The sequence below is a fragment of the Manacus candei genome, unplaced genomic scaffold (assembly GCF_025592945.1).
Source record: "Manacus candei isolate 608988 ecotype Guabito, Panama unplaced genomic scaffold, ASM2559294v1 h1tg000064l, whole genome shotgun sequence".
Classification (NCBI taxonomy): domain Eukaryota; kingdom Metazoa; phylum Chordata; class Aves; order Passeriformes; family Pipridae; genus Manacus; species Manacus candei.
The window spans coordinates 3,483,829-3,503,000 of record NW_026138112.1 but is presented as its reverse complement, the minus strand read 5'-3'; the positions used below and the strand labels follow the sequence as shown (position 1 = coordinate 3,503,000).

At 39.8% G+C, this 19,172-nt stretch overlaps 1 protein-coding gene across 6 annotated transcripts in view; it reads left to right on the top strand.

Annotated features, from left to right (window-relative positions):
• CABIN1 (calcineurin binding protein 1) overlaps nt 1-19,172 on the top strand; it is a 110,303-nt gene that overhangs the window by 87,242 nt on the left and 3,889 nt on the right. For 5 of the 6 annotated variants that reach the window (XM_051805413.1, XM_051805412.1, XM_051805418.1 and 2 more), the window contains 2 exons: nt 7,750-8,041; nt 19,004-19,168. In XM_051805413.1, the coding sequence (XP_051661373.1) occupies nt 7,750-8,041; nt 19,004-19,168 (457 nt within the window). The remainder of the gene's footprint in view (nt 1-7,749; nt 8,042-19,003; nt 19,169-19,172) is intronic. The other variant, XM_051805419.1, reaches the window with a different exon arrangement.

Sequence of the window (19,172 nt, the reverse complement as noted above, 5' to 3'; positions counted from 1 at the left end):
TAATTCACTTCGTGGTCAAGCAGCATTTTGAAGGATTCTTGTTCTTTTCTTTGGTTTTCTGTCTGAGAATGTTATCTAAAAGATTTACAGAGATCCTGAAAGCAGTCAGCTATTGCTGTGAGTTATAAGATATATTTTTAGTCTTGCCATCTATGATTTTCATATGAAATTAATGGTCCCTGGAAATGGAATCCCAAGGAGGCCTTGTTGAGGGAGAATGAAAGATCGAGGCAGACTAGTTTGACTTTGAAGTAGCATTGTACTTAAATATGTGGTGCTGGGGACCAAGGAGGGGACACACTGGCAGAAAGCAGTTGTAAGGCTTCTAGATAATTAGAGATTTTCTAATAAGACTTTCCGCTGGCTGCCTAAAATTGGTCCTATTAAATTCTTCATGTTATGCTGTTAGGACATATTGACATGGTAAAGTTATTGCAGCACAAGCTACAATGAAGCCTTGTAGTGCACAGAATATTCATCATGTGGAGATACTTCAGTCAAAGAACCCATCTGTCTTCTTTTTTTCCTGGACTTGCAATTTGAAAAGGTATTTTTGTTACTGTGGACTTAATATTGAATGCCTTATTACTAAAATTAAAGCTTTCCCCCATGTTGAAAGTCACGACAGATAAAACTGTGGTTTTGTGTTAGGGTATCTCTAATCCTGGGAACTGAATTTATATAAAACAAATAGCTTAAAACATTGCAGACATCAATGTTGCACACAGGGCTGGATTTAACATCTCTAAAAATACAAGAGCATTCAAAGGCAAAGTTCCAAAATGCCATTAAGTCTCTGGTCCTGTGTTGTGACCCTTGAGAATACGGGACTGTGTGTAGAAAGCCTTAGTAATGGGTAGCATTGTAGGAGCTGAAACTTCTATTGGCTCCTCATGGTATAGTATATCATCTAAATGTCATGAGAAGGGGCTATTTCAACATTGCTGAGTTATTTCAGACTCACTGCTGCCTTAGCCAAAAAATCCTTGTTCTGGGACCAACTCCATCCCTGAAGTGTGAGGGAGAGAAAAGAAATTTTCAGCTGCCCTTTCCTGCTCCAGCTGCCAAACCTTGAGCTCTCCCTGCTCCATTCTGACTGATCAAATCCTCCCTTTCACCTTTTGCTTCACTCACCTCTTCCAAAGTAACACATCCATGACCACCTCCTCCCACTGGCTGGTGCCAAACTCCAAGTGCTTTCCCCATTTCTTTCTCTAAACCTACAGTGAGAACTCATCAGCAGATTTCAATGTCAGGTCTAATTAAACATGATGCTTCATGAAGAAGCTGCCACCAGAATCAAAACAAGTAAATTTTATTATAAACACAGAGGCACAATCAGGTTATGCAAAGGAGTCGTGCCTTTCAGGCTCCTCGTGGACTGCCAGCATGATCCCTGGTTTTATAAAGTTCTGCTGCTTCTGTAATATAAAAGCAGTATTTCCTAAGGGAAGGTGCTGGTTTAGTGCTGCTCTCACTGCCCTTCTCTAGTTCCAAAACAGGTAACTGGGGTCTTATATTCTCCTTGCACCAGTGTTTGCCTCTTCCCAGTGCTGGTGATGAGTTGTCTGAATCCACAGCCTCGTACTGGAGAATTTTAGGGGATCGTGAGTGATGGGTTTGCTGTACAGGGACTACATCTGAAACCACACACAACGTCAGAAGCACTCAGATTGACTCTGGAGCATCAGTCTAGTGATAGTACAGTCCCTAAGTTGGACCTTACTTGTGACATTTTATTTGGAAGAGGAAAAAATTGTCTTCTGTGAGTGAAGCTAGAGGGCACTCCCATGGATTTTTTCCCCTTCTGCTGTGGAATGCAATCAGCACTGCAGTGACACGGGCTTTAAGGCTTTTTTCTTCAAGGAGGAAACTTGAGAGTGACTTGTTTGAACTACCTTGGGTGTCTAGAGCGTTTTCTTCTCGAATTCTCACATTAGAAGAAACCCCCACAAAGCAACAAACCACCAAGCTGTTCTCTTCAGGAAGCAGCTAAAAGCCTTCTGTAAAGGCACTTTGCTGGGGATGGGAGGAGATCAGGAAAATATTAAATAATTAGAAAATAATCATCTCTAGTTCTACCTCATGTGTTTTCTCCCCCTTTTTGTTCCACCCACATGCTGCTAATTTTCATCTTTTCTTCCTGCACATCAAGACGTCAGAGACTGCTTACAGAAAAAGTTGTTTTTCCTGAGTTGTCTGTGTGCTTTATTAATGCAGCAAAGATGACAAGAAAGGAGGGGGAAGGAGGAGGTGGGGATGGGGGGGACAAAAGGACGAGCTCTTTCATGGTCTCCTACCAAAGGGTGACCATTTTGTTCACTGTTGCATTTGCCAGTTGCCATGGCATCCCCCTCTCACTCTATCCTGGAGGTGTATTCTTGATATAATTAACAGCTCTCCTCCTTCTGTCTCCTGCAGAAAGCAATCATTAAGTGAACATGAAGGAAAGAAGAGACACTTTTTATCTTTTACTTTGTATATTAATATTTTTCATCCTGCTACCTGATCTCTCTTGGCCCAATAATGAGGTTTTTGTGTATGGAAGCGTTGCTGGAGTATGGCTGCCTGTGCAGAGCAGGACTTTGAGCCCCTGCATGTATTTGTGTAAATGGGATATTTACTTAGGCTGGAGTGCAGGTCAGTCATATGTATTTAAGCCTTTGTTATTCTCTGTATATAAAACTCTAGTCTTAGGAAATACGAGGTTCTCCAGAATCTGGATCATGGATACTGCTACTATTTCTAATGTACCTGGAAGAAAACTTCCAAATAAGATTTCTTTCAAATACTGCTGTAGAGAGATTGAGAGGGGAAAAAAAGAATGAATAGGCATAGTTTAATTAAAGCACAATACTGAGCAGCAGTTGGAGTGGTAATACTGTGGAATGTGGCCAGCATATTGTTCACCCCGTTTGTGTGACAGCTCCCAGGTTTTGTGGGAATGTGCTGGTAATCCTTCTACAAAGGCACACCTTTCTGTGAGGTGGATTCTGACTTCAGTCCTACTACTGTGCTAAACTCAGGCATGGGAATAATTTAAAAAAAAAAAAAAAGGCAATAAAATGTTATGTAACAGTTGCAGTGCCAGCATCTTTCGTTAGGAAACTTCTGTTGGGAAAACCGTCACTTTCCCTTTCTTTGGAACATTTGGTTGTTACTTTTTCCCACAGCCTCAGGGCAGTGAGCCCTTCCAGGAGCAGGAGCAGCAAGGTTGCTGGAGGATTTCTTGGTTTTTCAAAATGTGTTTTGAGAAAACAGTAAGTATGGTAAAAAAGAAACCCTTGGTCAGGTTATCTAGTTTATGACTTCACAGATAGGCTACAAAGTAAAATTTTTCCTATGCTTTATCTTAAGGCACAATTTCTCTTTGTTGCTGCTGTTGTCTCACTACTGAAATGCCTCACTGGGAAACTATAGTAAACTAACTTCTGTGAAAAAATTCTGCACTTTTGCTGATACTTTTATTGTGGAAGTGTGTCCCAGTGCTGGCTTTCCAGCATTTCCCTCACTTCTTTTTGTCTCAGCTTTCAACATGGGAAGACTTTGTCCATAGCTTCCCTGAAGCTGAATGAACTCTTTGAGGAGTCTTCTAAAATAGTCAAAGTTCTAACAAATGAGGAGCCTGATTTTGTAACCTGTATAGGTCAGAAATAGTCACAGTTTACACAGACGTGCATCTAATTGTTCATTTAAATTTCACCTTTATACATTCTTCAAAATAAGGAACATTTTTGCTAATTTTTTTGAAGAAGAGCAAATAAGATAATGGGTCTTTATGGAAGCAATGGACCATCTATGACACATCATTTGGATATTAATAAGCCTTAAATGTTTCCTCCATCCACTTTGGTAGTATAGCAGTCAGTGGAAAAGTAGTACTGCATACCCTTCAGTACCTCATCTATTGTTTTTTTTAAATCTAGAAGGAAGTTCAGTCTTGACTAGATGAACCTGTAATTACAATGAAAGACAGAAAGAAGGCAGATAAGAGTTTTCATTTTAGGTCAGTTATATGCACTTGTTCTGTAAGTAGCATCCTCATCAATGTAAGAAAAGATTTGTTTCCTCTTGATGACTAAATCCACTTCATAACAGTGGTAGTAACAAAGACACTGAGCATGGTGAGGTGGATTGGAGGGGGGAAAGGAAAAGTTCTGACTTAGGTTATGACTTAGTGCCACAGCAAAGTAAAAATTAAAAAATAATCTCCTAATGAGAAACCACGTAAAACACTGGTAAAGGATTGTCACTGCCTCTCAGTTTCCTACAGTATATCTGTGGAAAAAATATGCTTTGCTGCTGGTTTAGCAGTAGAAATAGATGAACATAAAGGGCTACTGATAAATCCAAGACTTCCTGTAATGAGTTTTTCTGGGTTTATTTCTCAGCTGTGGTGTTACAAGGTCCTGTGTTTTCCTGCAGGATGATGAAATGTGGCCCCGTAAATCTTGAGCAGTATAGTTAGTGACATTGTCCTGACCTGGGCTTTGTGAGTAGCATCACTTACTGCTCAGGGGTACTGGAATTCTTGCCCCTTCACTAAAACCAAAATCTTTTAAAGAATGTGTGCCTCACTGTGATGCTCATCTGAGCTTTGTGCTTACAACTTTTGGGTGGTCTTCAGTTTCTGAGTCCAGTAAAACATAGGAAACAGGTTTAAATCCCTTTTCTTAGGGCTCTGTGAGTTGCAGAATGCACAGTAGCCAACAGTGGGTTTTTTGATACTTGGCTCTCAATTTAAAGGAAGCTTTCTCTTCCTTTTTTATTTCACCCCATCTTTTGAGAAAAGAAAGTCATTGAGAGGATTTTTGTTTTCTCTTCCCAAGGTCTCTGTTTTTATTGGGTTGAAAAGAACCTGTCTGTTTGCAGCAGCCTTACACAGCTCTTCGCCAGGTCGCATCTGGAAGGTTCCTTTTAAACCCATAAACACAACAGTCTTTGTTGTCTTTCTTTTGCATAAGGCTGCACTTCTTGACTACACATTAGAATTTTTGGTCATGGTTTTACTGAGACAAAAACATCATGTTATTTTCAGCTTTATTGTTTTGTGCAAATAAAATGTTTTTCTTATTATGAGGGAGGCTGATTTTCTGGAAAAAAAAAAAATCCTGCCCAAGCCACAACTTCACCTGGGGGAACTGATCCAAAGTAAAAACTGGTTTATTTTTCTTGCCCCCAATACAGCATCTTCATTTTGAGAGAAATTAAATATGAGTTTGGTTCCATCTTTGTATAACAGTAGGGGTTGTTTCATTCTCAACCTTTTCTCCCTCTGTGCTTGATCATCTACAACTTACAAGATGGCCTTTCTGTGTTTGTCCCTGCCTCCACTGCCTAGTTTAATGTGTGTTGGTTAGTTGGCCTCACTGATGCCTTAAATGATGGGATGTATTGAGTGACACCAACCTGGAGGGCGTGGTCAGTGTGCCAGAAAGCCAGGCTACCTGCCATTCCAGGGAATCCAGTCGATGAGGATTGCATTGACAGGAACTACCTGAAAGTTCAAAGAGAAATTCAGAGTCCTGCACCTGGAGCAGAATGATCCCTGTGCAGCCTGACAGGGGAACAGCTCTGCCAGAAAAGATTTGGAGCCCTGGGCAAGAGGCTGGATGCAGGTCAACCATGTGTCCTTACAGCTGTGAGGTCAGAGAGAGCTGAGGTGCTTCATCCTGGTGAGGAGAAGAGTAATGGAGGGTGGGGTTATGGAACTGTGGTCTGCAGAAGAAAGGAAGGAACCAGACAAGAGGCACCATTTAAAGTTGCAGCAAGAGAAATTTGGATGAAGTAATTGGAAAGAAGTGTTCACTGTGAAGGTGGTAAAACACTGGAACGGGGGCCTGGGGAGGCTTTCAAATGTCCATCCTTGGCAGAGTCTGGAATTGGGCTGATCCAACTGCAGAGTCAGCTCAGCTTTGAGCAGGAGGTTGGACTGGAGACCTCCAGAGGTCCCCTCCAGCAGGAGTTACTCCATGGTCTTGCACCCTTTCTCTCCCTAATCATTTTTCTTCTGAGTACCAGCCAAGTACTGCTGACTTACTTTCCGAGTGTCCTCTTTCTGTCTGGAAATAGCTGTGCATTTTTATAGAAGTGCAGTTTGAGATGCAGATATATTTTTAACATCTGTGTACCTAAATAGTAGTACCTTCACGTGTTTCTCATGAAGAAACTTTGGATACAATACAAGCACAGATATGTCAGGTTCTACATCATGGATCAGGCAAGTTAATGAAGCACATGGGTGTGAAGGGTTTTCCCTTTAAATCACAGCTGAAAACATTTCCTCTAGTGATCTCACTTCTGGCTTGAGGCTTTCTTCTGCAGTTTAATTTATATCAGGTTTGTGTGATCCCATTTGTATGTGGAGACCTTTAATTTTGGGACTGATGCTTTAAGCTTCAGAAACTTGCAGCTTTCAGAGGCAGAGCAGACCTTTTTCTGATCTAGTATGGTAATTGCTGTGAATATAACTGCTGTATTTTATTTTTTTGTGTACACATGGAATCTGGCAGGTTTTAATTGTATGCTTTTTAGAGATTGATTAATCAAGTTCAGGAACTTCAAAAATACATTCCACCAATTATTAAAAAAAAAAAGTACTCGTGTTCTTCCCACCTTTGAATTTTAAATATGCATTTTCTCGAGCTGGAAGTTGCTCTGTTCTGTCAGTGAAATTCTACTGACTCTTCTGGCATTGTAATAAATCTTTGGTCATCTAGGATATTAGGGCCCAATTTGATTTTACATTTGCCAGCAGAACTCTGTTTCTATTTCAAACATTCATACTCTATCACCATGGTTAAAATGAGGGGGTTTTTTTACAGTAGAGAGGTATGAGACAGACAATTAAACATCTGAGAATTCCATTCAACCGTATCCTTTACGGTCCAATAAGTTTCCATTAAATGAAGACTGCAAAGAGTGTGAAATAAATGCTTTCTGTGGCCTCACAGGCAAGAATACTTTATTTGATTACTGATAACAATTATAGAGAAGATACTCATTTTATAGATACTTTTGTTCCCTTCTTTGGTGAATTTATGTCCTCCTTCTACCTTCTGTCTATATAATAAATGACACTGTATTAAATTTTTAGCACTGGCTTTGGAGAATAGCGTTGCTCTTGGTGCCACTCCTATGTCTGCACAGGCAGCAGCTCTCACTGAGCCTGTTCCAATTGGACACCAGTGTTATTCAGTTCTGCAGTTACCAGGAATTTATGATTTGAGGTTAGGCTGATTGCTTATTTTACAAGCAAATACGTTCTTCTGCTTTCTCCATTTCTTCTCCCATCATTCCCTAAGAATTATTTCTTGTAATAATTTGCATAGTCTCCTAAAGCACTGCAGATCTGTTTGTTCTGGTCAAGCATTTGTCAACATATTTTTAAATTAAATAAATGTGTTTCTGTTTATAGGAGATTGTAACTCATGCTTAATTACAGAGTTCAGAAAAGTGTGTTTTGTTGCGAGGGATGTGTTAAATAAAACTTTGTAAATGTGAGTGTGGATAAGTGTTAAGGTGCTAGTTTGATAAACAGACCATAAAGAACAGAAAAATAATCCATAAGGGAGAAAAGATTTCTTTATAATAGTGATTGAGTCACTGTTATGTTATTTCCACTTTAGAGAGAGTATTTTCTGTCTGTAAAATGTTGTGCTGCTTGCAGCAGTCACTGAAGCAGATAGAACATGCAGAATTACTGATGTTTCCTCACTATCTCTGCCTGCTCTTTTTTTTTTAATGTAGTCCACAGGAGAAGCCCCCACAACCCCAAAGCATACGAAGGACAACAGAGAGAGTTTCTTCCCAGTAGCACCAGCCACACTGCATCCTGCCCCAGTGAATCCAGACACTGTGACTCCTGAAAACCTCCTGAGACTGAACGACCTGCATTCCAAATCCAAACCAGCCTCCTCTTCTTCATCCTCTTCCTCCTCAGCATCTTCAGTACCTGCATCCCAGGAGTCACACAGGGACACTGAGCACCTCCGAAGTCAAACTGCAGAGGCTGCCCCCAGCATGAGTGACATTGCCCGTGGTAAGTCTCAGGGAGACACAACGTTTTGGCCCCCTCTACTCAGTTTCCCACGGCCACATGGTGAGTTAGTGCTCCAGTTCTGATTCTGGCCCATTTTCTGATCCCTAGACCACATTCAAAAGGCTACACAGATTTTTGCCTTGGTCCTGAAATGGGTACACCTACATAATTAATACATACGTTAATTTGTAGGATAGATTAGAAGAGTTATCACTCTCGGTGTAATTTGTATGTGGAATCATGGAATAGCAGCCTAAAAATATTCATCTGTTTTAGAGAATTTAAGTCTCTAGCAGCATTAAAATTGAAATTGTTTTGCTTTCTTCAAAGAGTTGAGGATCTAGGCCTTTTAACTTCTTAAAAGATTTAAGGTATTTTAAAGTGATTACCATTGAAATAAATTGCTGGGCAGCCTACATCTGTCTTAGAAGTGCCTGATTAACATAATTAGCTGCACAGTTCTCACTGCCCTGCATATATGTGTGGAGATGTATAACACTGATGAACAAGATTCTATGTGGTTCATAAAGCTAGTTTATCATCACTATTAGTTTTCACATTTGAGAAAAGAAGCATCTGACAGGAGCAGAATGTTGGGAATATATTATTTATAGCCCTGGTGTGGTTATGTGCCAGGTTAGAGCACAGGAAAGGATTGAAGAAACCCAACAAATGTTATTTATTCCATAGCAGGATTGTGTGATTTGTTTATGGCTGTGTTATGTAATTAGTCCTATGCAGTTCTCTAGATGAGGAAAGAATCAAATTAGAATGCTGTGGTTTGCTTTACTGCTGTCATGGCAGGCTGGCTTTTTAGCAGCCAAAAAGTCTCTGTGCAGGGCAGTACTGATCCACTTTAGGGAACGAAATAAGATTAGACCCAATTTCAGACTTGCCTTGGGTGCCCAGAAGAGGTGGTTGTGCACATTTGTGGGACGTGGTGCACACTGAGGTGGCAGAGCACCTGCCATAGCCTGTACTTCTTGCAACCTTTGCAGAAACACTGTCTGAAAAAGCATCTGCTGCTGCCTGTGCTCTCTCCATCTGTTCACAAGCCTGGGCTCTAGCACTACTCACAAAATGCCATAGACAGAGTCATAGGAGCCCAGATAAAAGTTATGAATGAACCATGTACAGAACAGGTATTGTGGAAAGTGATGGATGAAGATACAGTGGAAATGGTGTCCACATATGTGAGATGGGATGTTTCGTTAGTCTGGAATTGTGACTTTCTGAAGTCTCTATACTGTCTCTATACTTCTGGTATTTCATTTCTTTCTATATGTAATCAGCCTTGGCATCTGAATGCACATAGTCTGAATTCATCAGCAGTGAAGAGAAAATTAGGGAGAAATAGGTTTTCCCAATTTGCTAATCTCTGAGTACAGGACAAAATTGAAATTTAACATCTAGTATTAGCAGTTGTATTATAAAAGTCTAATTTTCCTTTTTCACAATTCCTAGGAGAGATTGTCTTGGGAGGTGAAGAAAGGAAGGGGGAGTGATAAGGAAGGAATGGCTTAGTCAATGTGTAAACCACATTTGTTATTGTCCTTGTGAAGCTAAAGAATGGAGTTTCATGGTGCCATTAGATATCCTGACAAGCTTGTTCAACAGGGACTAATTCGGATTTGTGCCTAGACAAAAGGGGAGAAAAAAATTAATCCTCTGTGAAGTTGTTTGTTATACACTTAGTAAGGAGAGTGGTGTAGGAATGACAATGCAGATAGGAACTCAGGCATTCTTTTGGCTTTCAAACAAAACTCCCGAGCATTTCTGACGTGCAGTTCCCCAGGCCACATCACAGTGATTAGAACATTTATTTGAATCTTTTGACTTCCTAAGCTTTGTTAGGGTTGTAGAGTTCTTTCTTCTTTCGTGCTTTCTATACATCATCTTGGTTGAGGGAGATGGAAGGGTTAGCTGCCAGAATTACACTCCTGAAACTGTCTGAAGATCAAGAGGGTCTCTCTGCAAAGCTGAATGCCTGTGTTATATCTGGCTTTCTGGCTCTCAGACCTACCTGACAGGTCTTTTCTCTAGCTGAGAGAGACACCAATTACTGCTGTGTCCTTATGTCTTTTTAGTTCTCCTACCTTTACATGTTCCTCCTCTAAAAAGAATTATTTATAATTCTGTTACAACCCTTTTTTCATCTGCCTCCCGTTAGTTCTGTTTGTGTAAAAACTCCTCCCATTTTTGGAGCAAACTGTTTTCATCTTTTTTGTCTCATCACCTCCTCCTGTATCTATTGGTTCATGTGAAAGTATTCCACATCAGAGAGTATTAGCTGCTCTCATTTTCTGTGATTTCACCCAGAAGAAGGAATGGTTTTCCAAGCAATGTTGATGCTATGCCACTCATTTCTTATGTAAATATTTTACTGAGATTTTATCTAGTACATGACTAACATGACTACAAATACAGCATGATGGAGTCCAGCAGCAGAGTGATGATAGTGGTAGTTTCCTACATTTAGGCATAAATGTACTTAGGACTATTTGCCTCTGTGGCTCAGCCTAAAATTTTCTCTGGAGAAACTAAAATAGGACAATTAAGGTAAAATCCCTCCAACCTGTCACGGTGTTCCAGTATTATACTGTCCTAAATTGCTGAAAAATCTTGACATTTTCTTCCTCTTCACTGTCCTTATTCTGATAAGGAATGAACAGTGAAACATTCCTATTTGACTTCTGATACCAAGAGAAGGCTTTTGTACTTGGAATTATTTAAAGTTCTGTGTTTTGTTTAAAGCCAGTTATCTAGCAAGTTGGAATATAAAATCAGAGTAGAAGAGTAACACTCCCCCACTATTAATTTTTTGCCCATTTAAGGTCTAAGCATTTCAATATAAAAGCATGGTCATTATATAGCTGCCCAAACTAAGAAATTCAGAGCTAGGGAAGACAGTTCTTTGTGTTGTGCAGGGAAGTGGCACTCCATAAGCCATGTGAATATCCTGCTGTAATTTCACATGTTTGTTACCTAGGCACAACAGGGCAAGTAGGGGTGTAAATATAGTTCAACCTGTAGAACTTTTGAAGTTTCAGAAGCACAAGAAATAAATGCAAGTGAGGACAGTTGTATGGAAAGGTGTGTAGACTATTGTATGGCAGGCAATGCAATTAAATTAAGTGTGCGTGGGCAGCAGACTCTCTGAAAGACAGATGTTCCAATTAAAGAGGGTTTTTGAAGTGAGAAGTCCTAAGAATTCGGTAACAATATTGGAATATGACATCCTGCAGGCTAACTGGGTGCTGGAGTCATAAGAATACTTTCAGGTGTAAGGAGCGTCTTTTTCCCAGAACTCTGGGACTTAGTTTATTTAACAACTGCTACACAGCCTTAGGCTTGGTGGTGAGTTCTCAGAAGACTGAGGCAGTTTACATAAGGCATTAGTACAGAGAATGTCAACATTGCATTGACAGCATCTGTCTTTGTATTAAAACACTGCATGGCACAAGGGTTCCCCTGGATTCCTCACAGCTTCTGGATACCCAGACATCAGTGGGCATCCACAATTCCTGTTTCTGTCGGAATGAAATAGTGGAGATTGCCATCTTTAGTTGAGCTTAACTGCATACTGATCTCAGTGTCTCCTCAGTTTACTTGTCATAAATTTCTGAAGACAAACACAGATTTTAAGAGCTTCTGGTTCTGTGTACTGAGAACTTCCTGCTTACGCAAAATGCCTGAAGGTATGTGGCCCTGTTGGCCGTGCCTTATTTTGACTGTGCATTTCAATTCAAATTTTCAGGTACCTTTTAAATGACTATAACATTCAACCCTCTTAGTTGCTTTCATTACTTTCTCCTTCATTTCCAGTGTTGACTTGTCCTGTTTTTTTGATAGCTGTCTTCCTCAGTTTCGAAAGCTTTAAAAACTCTTCTTTAAATACTTGTAGCCCCACACCACTGGTACCATCCCACCATACCTGCCCACCTGTTAGCAACTGCAGAGTCATTAACAGAAATCACCGAGGCTGCCTCCAGCGAGCTCTGCATTTGATCTCTCTGATCTCTTGCTGCTTCGGCCTCCTCAGCGTTGGTATTTTCACTTCCCCTTGTCTGATCCCTGCTTTTCTTGAGGCTTTTTATTTTTCACAATGGGTGCACTCTGAAAACAGCTTCACCTGCTGAATGCCAGCAGGGGTTTCCTGTTTGTGAATGACTTCTTAATTCCTTTTTGCTGAGTGCTCAGGCAGTACCAGTCAGTCATGTCTTTCTCTTCCCTTTGTAAGTGTGCTGATTTGCCTTCTATTGAAACAAAGTCATTCCAGAAGAGATTTTCAGTACGCTTAATGTCTGTTTCTGATCTTTACACTTCACATTTCTTAAGTTTTATTTATTCAGTCCAATGCTGTGCAGAAAATCCTTTGACGTTAAAACCATTGTCATTTTTATGTACCTGTGTTGGGTCAGTAAGAGCAAATAGGACAGGGGTGGCAGCTGGCCAAATGTGACTTGTTCTGTTGTGAAGCCACGGGTTTAGTGCAGTTAGAGCATGTTTGTGGTCTGAAAGGCTTTCTTTTTAGCCCTGTGCACCCTCAGATTCCCCTGAAAATCCTGGGGAGTTACTGGCCTGTGGATGCCTTGCACTAATGAGACACATTTTTTGGAGACCTTTTGTGAAAGAACAGCGTAAAATGGTTACAATATGTTTCAGTTTCACTAGTTTCAGATTGCTGTCAGCAGCATAAAATTTACATTCGTTCCTCCACAAAGGAAGACTGAAGAGAGCTGTAGTTGTAAGCCTTCTGCACAGGTATTGCATTGCTTACAAAGTTCTTAGAAAATTGTGGGGTGCCATTATATTAATTTTAAGAGATTTTTCAACCAGCTGCTTTTGCTAATTTCATCATGCTTAGCTGGCTCTCAGGGCAGAGGAGGGTGAAATATTGATGGTGAAGGAAAGGTCTTACGGCTTTCGTGATAACGAGTACAGAAAATTCAGAAGCAGTAGACTGCAAATGAGTGACTGTTCTATCCACAGGTGCTGCTCTGTGGTGCTCTCCAAGTGATGTGTGCTTGCTGAGTCAGATACTAAACACAGATATCAATTAGCTGTGTTTTTATGGTGCCATTTGAAAGTTCGTGTAGTTGACTATCAAAGTGTTGCCTTTTGGATCTAGGCCCATTGTTTGTTCTTTTACATTGAACTTTTGTTTTGCTTAAAAGAACAAGAGAGGGAAATTTATTATTGAACTTCAGGGCCTTTCTTTACCAGCATGCATACCAGCTTTCTGTACCTCTAGGACACTTGGTGGTGGCAGGAAATGTTTTTGGACACAGGAATTCCACTGTCTGTGCTGTTAGACTGGCCCCAGTGTGACTGTTAAAGGGACCTGGTAGCTTGGGAGTTAGTATGGGCCAGGGACTATTTTCAGGAAGCACTTTCACAGCAGCATTCTGCTTTAATCTCATTAATGTTGTTCTGTGACAGCTGAGCTCAGTATTAGGAGGCATTTTGGGGTATGTCTCATATAATTGTGCAGTACCCTCGCCCTGCTCAAGACCCTAGTGATAAATATAGCAGTGTGCCATGCTATTGCAGTGAGAACTTCTGTTCACCAGACTGCTTGAATGTCTCTCCTTTCAGAGGGCAATAGAGCTTGTGTTCTGCAGCTTTTCACTGCCAGAAGTACTCTGATGCTTAATTTTTAACATACGACTTTGTGTTGGCTTTGAATGTAATTTCCTGAATTTGGCATTTCAAGTCAAATACTTATTTCTACAGCTATAACTCGGTGGTGGTTTTTTAGAAATAAATTTCATGGCAGGATATTTGGAATGAATTTAGAGAAAGAAAATGTGTAAAGAAAGGCTATCAAATATACCTGCCACATCATGAGCTAGGTAGTCTCACTGCTTGCTGTGGTGTGGTGCCTCATGGCTGATATTCCCATTGTTTCTCTTGGTCAGCATCCTTCACTGTGTTTACTGAACCAACCTGTGTTCCAGTGCAGTCTTTCCATGGACTTAGTAGCACAGTTTATGAGGAAACTCTGAGCTCCTTCAAATTCAAGCTTTCCATGGCCTTTGCAACTGCTGTGTGGGGAAAAAAGCTGTATTAATTCCCTGCTGGAGGGCAAGGCAGATGGAATACAGAAAATGAATTGTTTTCACATTAGTACTATTCTTTGGAAATGTCTGAGATACTTACTCCAGTAAGTAAAGGAGCAAAGGATCAGACCTGTTTCCATCACCGTGAAAAAAAGTCTCCACATTGTATGGTAAATGAGTTCTGAGAGCAATTGCTGTGGGTGGCAAGTAGAATACAGAGTAAACCAGTTGTTACTGGGACTAGAAAGATAAGCATTTTCTAGAGTCTGTAGGGACAGAGAATTCAATCCTTTCTCTTTTGAAGTGGTTGGATGGCAAGGTAGTACTGATCTGCTAAATCATACTGATGTATTTTCAGACTTCTTTTCTTGACACAGAGCTGTTGGGGAAGGTGTTTTGCAGAGGGGTGAAGGCAAGTAGTGCAAGTGCTTTACTTAAGCACTTCAGGTTGTTGTCTGTTCATTTCTCTTTGTATTTTTTTTTTTGAAACCATGTTAGTATTCAGTCCTGGAGTTCAAAGCTCAGCTCCTTCCTCTTTCATATATAATGAAATGGGGCTTTGTGCATGCACTGTGTGTTACTTAACATATCCGTGCTGTAATACTTCAAACTGCTTCTGCCAGAAACTGGAAGGCATTTTTTTCCAGGTGCTAGTCACATTTTCTAGGCTTGTCTTCCAGTTGTCATGTAAGAGGTTTAAGTGCATGACTAAAGGATTTTTTCTGAAATTCCACATAAAATGTTTTATAACACTAATGTTAACGTCTCTCATACCTGACAGCATGATGAAATCAAATGATTAAGTGTTCAGTGCAGAGAGACCAGAGCATCTGTTTACTGGTTACAGCACTACTGCTTTTAAACTTTCTCCACATCTACAAATTTCCAAGTGATTAGTTTTGCCAGTGCTATTTCTCATTTTAGATGCCTCAGAACAGCAAAGTGAACGGTCTCAGCATAAAAACGGTTGCAGGATTGTATAACCTGTGTGTTTATAGTGCGTGGATGTATGTATGTAGTATATTCTGTGTATAAAGAGAGACAGGGAGAGGATATTAACTGTGATGAAGTCATGAACCCAGCGCCCGCTATAGGCATCTGCAAACACTGGTTGCCCTGGCAACAAGTGGGAAGAGGTTGGAGAGGAAAGCTGGAGTAGGTTGTTGCACTGAATTGTTGTCAGCTTGTTTCTTCCTCACTAAAGCAGGGAGATGTTGAAAGGTATGATGTCCCTCTTTCTCTGCGTGTACTATTTTATGTGTATTTAGGCAGTTGTTGGGAGAGGGAAGGCTAAAAAAAAAATCCTTGTAATGCAGCTCGATTGGAGATGAACTTTTCAATATCAGTAGTGATGTGCATTGCAAATCTGTGCTTTTCTCTGTGTGCTTAATTTCTGTGTGTTGTGTTGTAAGGTGAGAGTGCTAAATGGGTCTCCAGAGTACAGTACCTGTCCTGTCCTCAGCCTAGGGACAAGTGTCTGTTGCATATTATGTCTTCAGAAACTGAATTTATTTTAACCTGGGTTTGTAGAGCTAGTGTTTGAAAACCTGCCAGGACAGTACAAGTACTGGGTAATACCAAAAGATTTATTAACTGATATTAAATCTGAGCTTCTGAACACCTTCAGAATGTGCTGCACTTGTATTCTTGTGTTCTTGTACTTGTGCAGAATATTGTGGCTCATGAGTTAGTGGAGTCTTTACCTCCCTGGGGAAAGTTTTTATTAGAAGAACTAGGACATTATGTTCGGGGCTATAACAGCATCTTCCTCAAGACAAATATCAAGATATTCTCTTCAGAAATTTGTTTTAGACAAATAATAAAGAGATCCAATTGTATATGTCTTCTTGATTGTCCTTCTCTGTTTTGACCTTTTTGTCTGTAATGAAAAAAAATAGAACAAATATCTATGCAGTATAAAAGTATAGATAGTATCAGTTGTGATACATATCCCTGCAACAACTTTTTCTTTTTTTTTCAAGATTTCTAAAAAATATTTTGTTCGTTAACTTTATTTTTAACTTAGAAGTAATGCTACTCAAGTGATTTATTTTTAAAAAAACCTAAAATTATAGTCCAGAAAGAATTAAGTGTATGACCCAATCAGGGGATAGAATTCTGTGACTGTATTTAACATCTCTGACAGCAAGGGATTGATTAACAGGCGGTGGTTCTTGATTTCTCATGTACTGAAAGGCACAGCCTAATAGAATATTAACAAGTGTTGTTTGCAGAAGTGCAGTGATAGAAATGCACACTTAGTGTGCCAGACTCCTGCCTTTTCATTTTCATGTACTTCTACATTAAAAATAGCTGACAGATAGTTTTATTCAAATTTAAATCTAATTTTACTACACTATAAAAGTGCATCTTGAAAACTTAACAAAATTATGATATGGAAAGTGGAGATTAAAGAATATGGACTGATAGCAGTCTTGTAGCATCTTCCTAGCAATAGGCTGTTCTAAGAGCTTTTGTCAGTGGGGCATAATTTGGTTAAAATAAAGTACAGCAAATCAATTTAAGCAATGATATATCTTACAATTAAACAAATATTGTAATCAGCATAAGAGGTAGAGTTTTGTCGTTAAACAATAATGCAAATCACAGCTCTTATTCTGAATTGTGAACTAATAAGTCCCTAATGTAGTATAGTACTTACAAAACTGCTCTCTGTTAGCAGTACAGCTGAGGCTGTAGGATTTGAAGTTTATTTGTATATAGTTTTGTACCTGCTAAGTTAATTGCTGGTTTGTATTCTTGGTTAATAAGTGGATAAGAAAGATTCTGTTAGTACTTACCCGAGATACTTAAGACTGTGGTTCTGGCATCTTGAAGTACGTTAAAAAGCAGTTGACTTCTTAGCTGTCTTGTAGAGTAATCTTCTGAAATCATCATTTTCATCTTACCTTTCTTCAAATGTTGGTGTAGTGTTTCTTCCTATCTTTTGATCAAGTGTCTTGAAGCCATTTCAGTGTGGGAGTCTTCTGGGTCTGGAGTACAGCCTGTTGTCAGGCTCTGGCAGTGTAATGGGATATGTGTGTATTGGCTTCAGGCCACATTAGGGCTGATCCTCCTTCCTACAGGCTCTTGTACTTTGTCAGTGTGGTTAAATGGTTTCTGTGTCTGGTGTAAATGGCAGGCAACACCCAGAGTGATCCTTCACTGTCCTCTGCTTCTTCAGCAGGGAAACAATGAATTAGGATTTTCCTAGTCAAGATCCCTGTAGCTGAGCACTTCCTTCTGTGTTGTTTTGAAGCTGATCTGGTCTATTAATACATGTACAGATGCAACTATTATTTTCCTACTTCCAATGCTGTATTTTGAAGTATCCAGAGAGAAATGTGCAAGAGAGTGCTGAGAATTCTTCTGCATTAGACCTTTCCATTTTGTGCTTGATAGTGAGTGGAACATCACAGAACAGAAGCTGCCTGTGATTTGTGCTGTAGTGAGTGACCTTTCCTTTTCGGGAACTATTGGAGAATTTTCTACAAGCAATCTCATTTATCCTAAAGCTTATATGGGCTTTCAGCTACAAGTTTAGATGATGGGTTCTTTTCTTTACCAATGAAAATTAGTGGATCAAAGAACTTACAGCCTGCTTTGGTAAGCTTTTATTTCGTACAAGTTATTCAAAAACCATAGAAAGTCTAATTCTTTTTAAAAGTTGCATCTTTTAAACTGCATTGATCTGATGTTAAGCTGTTATGTTGTCTCAAGCAGTTTCTGCAAGGGGAACTCTCGTACAGGAGAATATTACCATGGTAAATTCCAAGTTCTTATCTATATTGGTAAAGATGGAGAAGTGTTTTCAACACTTGAGTGGGTGGGAGCATTTTTCCAATGAGGAAAAATTAAAATATGTGTTCCTTTTTAAGACATTGCACTGTCAAAATCCTAAATTACTTTAGAGCATGGACACACAAAGAATTTCAGAGCAAGTGAGGCTCTGAATATCCACTGCATCTGCTGGTCTGTGATAACTGCCTGTGCACACCTTAGCCTTTGTAAAATAAGGTGATTCAAATTAGACTAGACAGCCTGTTGTTTTTGAAGGATGTCTTCATTATTAGGAGAGAATAAAAGCTTGTTTGTATGACCATAGCCTTGAAAGGCTTGCTGCTGTTTGTCTGCCCTTTCCAGAAAGGGCACCAGTAGCTCTTGGTAGCTCAGTGAAAATTACTCCTGTTATGTACAATATGCAGCTCAGTGTGTAAGAAAGGTGGTTTAACACAGCTGGTACATAATAATGAGATTGTACACACACATACATGGGTTCAGAGTCACAAACATCCAAGTTCTAGAATACAGAAGGTGGGAATTTTAGGATAATGTATTTGTGGAGGTACAGTGGACATGTCAGTGAAATGTGGGCATTCAGTAGAACTTGATATTGGTTTCATGAAAAATGGCTTTGGCCCTGTTATTCCATGTTCACAGTAATTAATCTTACTTAGCAGTGAGCTAAGTCAGTGTAGGATGTACCTGTGATTTTAGATCAGAGGGAGACCCATTGATCACAGCTGGCTCATCGTTAAGGGTGATGGATTTTGCTCTGCACATGTGGCAGGTGTTCCAACCCTCCCATCTCCAAAGGAAATGCTCAGTTGCACATGTTTTTGCAGATGTGCAAAGATAACAAAATGTTATACACAAAGTTTTTTTCTTTTTAAATGACATTTATGTTTTTCCAAGAGTTTGAATTGATGGTACCAGGTATGAAGAAGTTGCTATTGTCTTCTCAGCTTCACAGTATTTAATTTCACCCAGTCATGTAATGAAGAATAGAGCAAGGGTTAAAAAATTTTTTTCTACCAGTTGGTTAGACAGCAAAAGGATTGAGGCTTAGGAGAGAGATCAGGATGTCTCTTAATCTGTGAATTATGTTTCATTACTAAAGAGGAAGAAGAGCTTGAAGTGCCTTTGGAGGGGCTTGGATTTCAGCAGCAGGAGTCACGGCTTTGTCAGCAGATGAAAATGGCTACTGTTGCACCATCACCAGAGCCTGTTTGCTGGCAAGTGGAGTCCGTGACCAGCACAAATTCAGGACATGTTTGTACTCCAGGTAT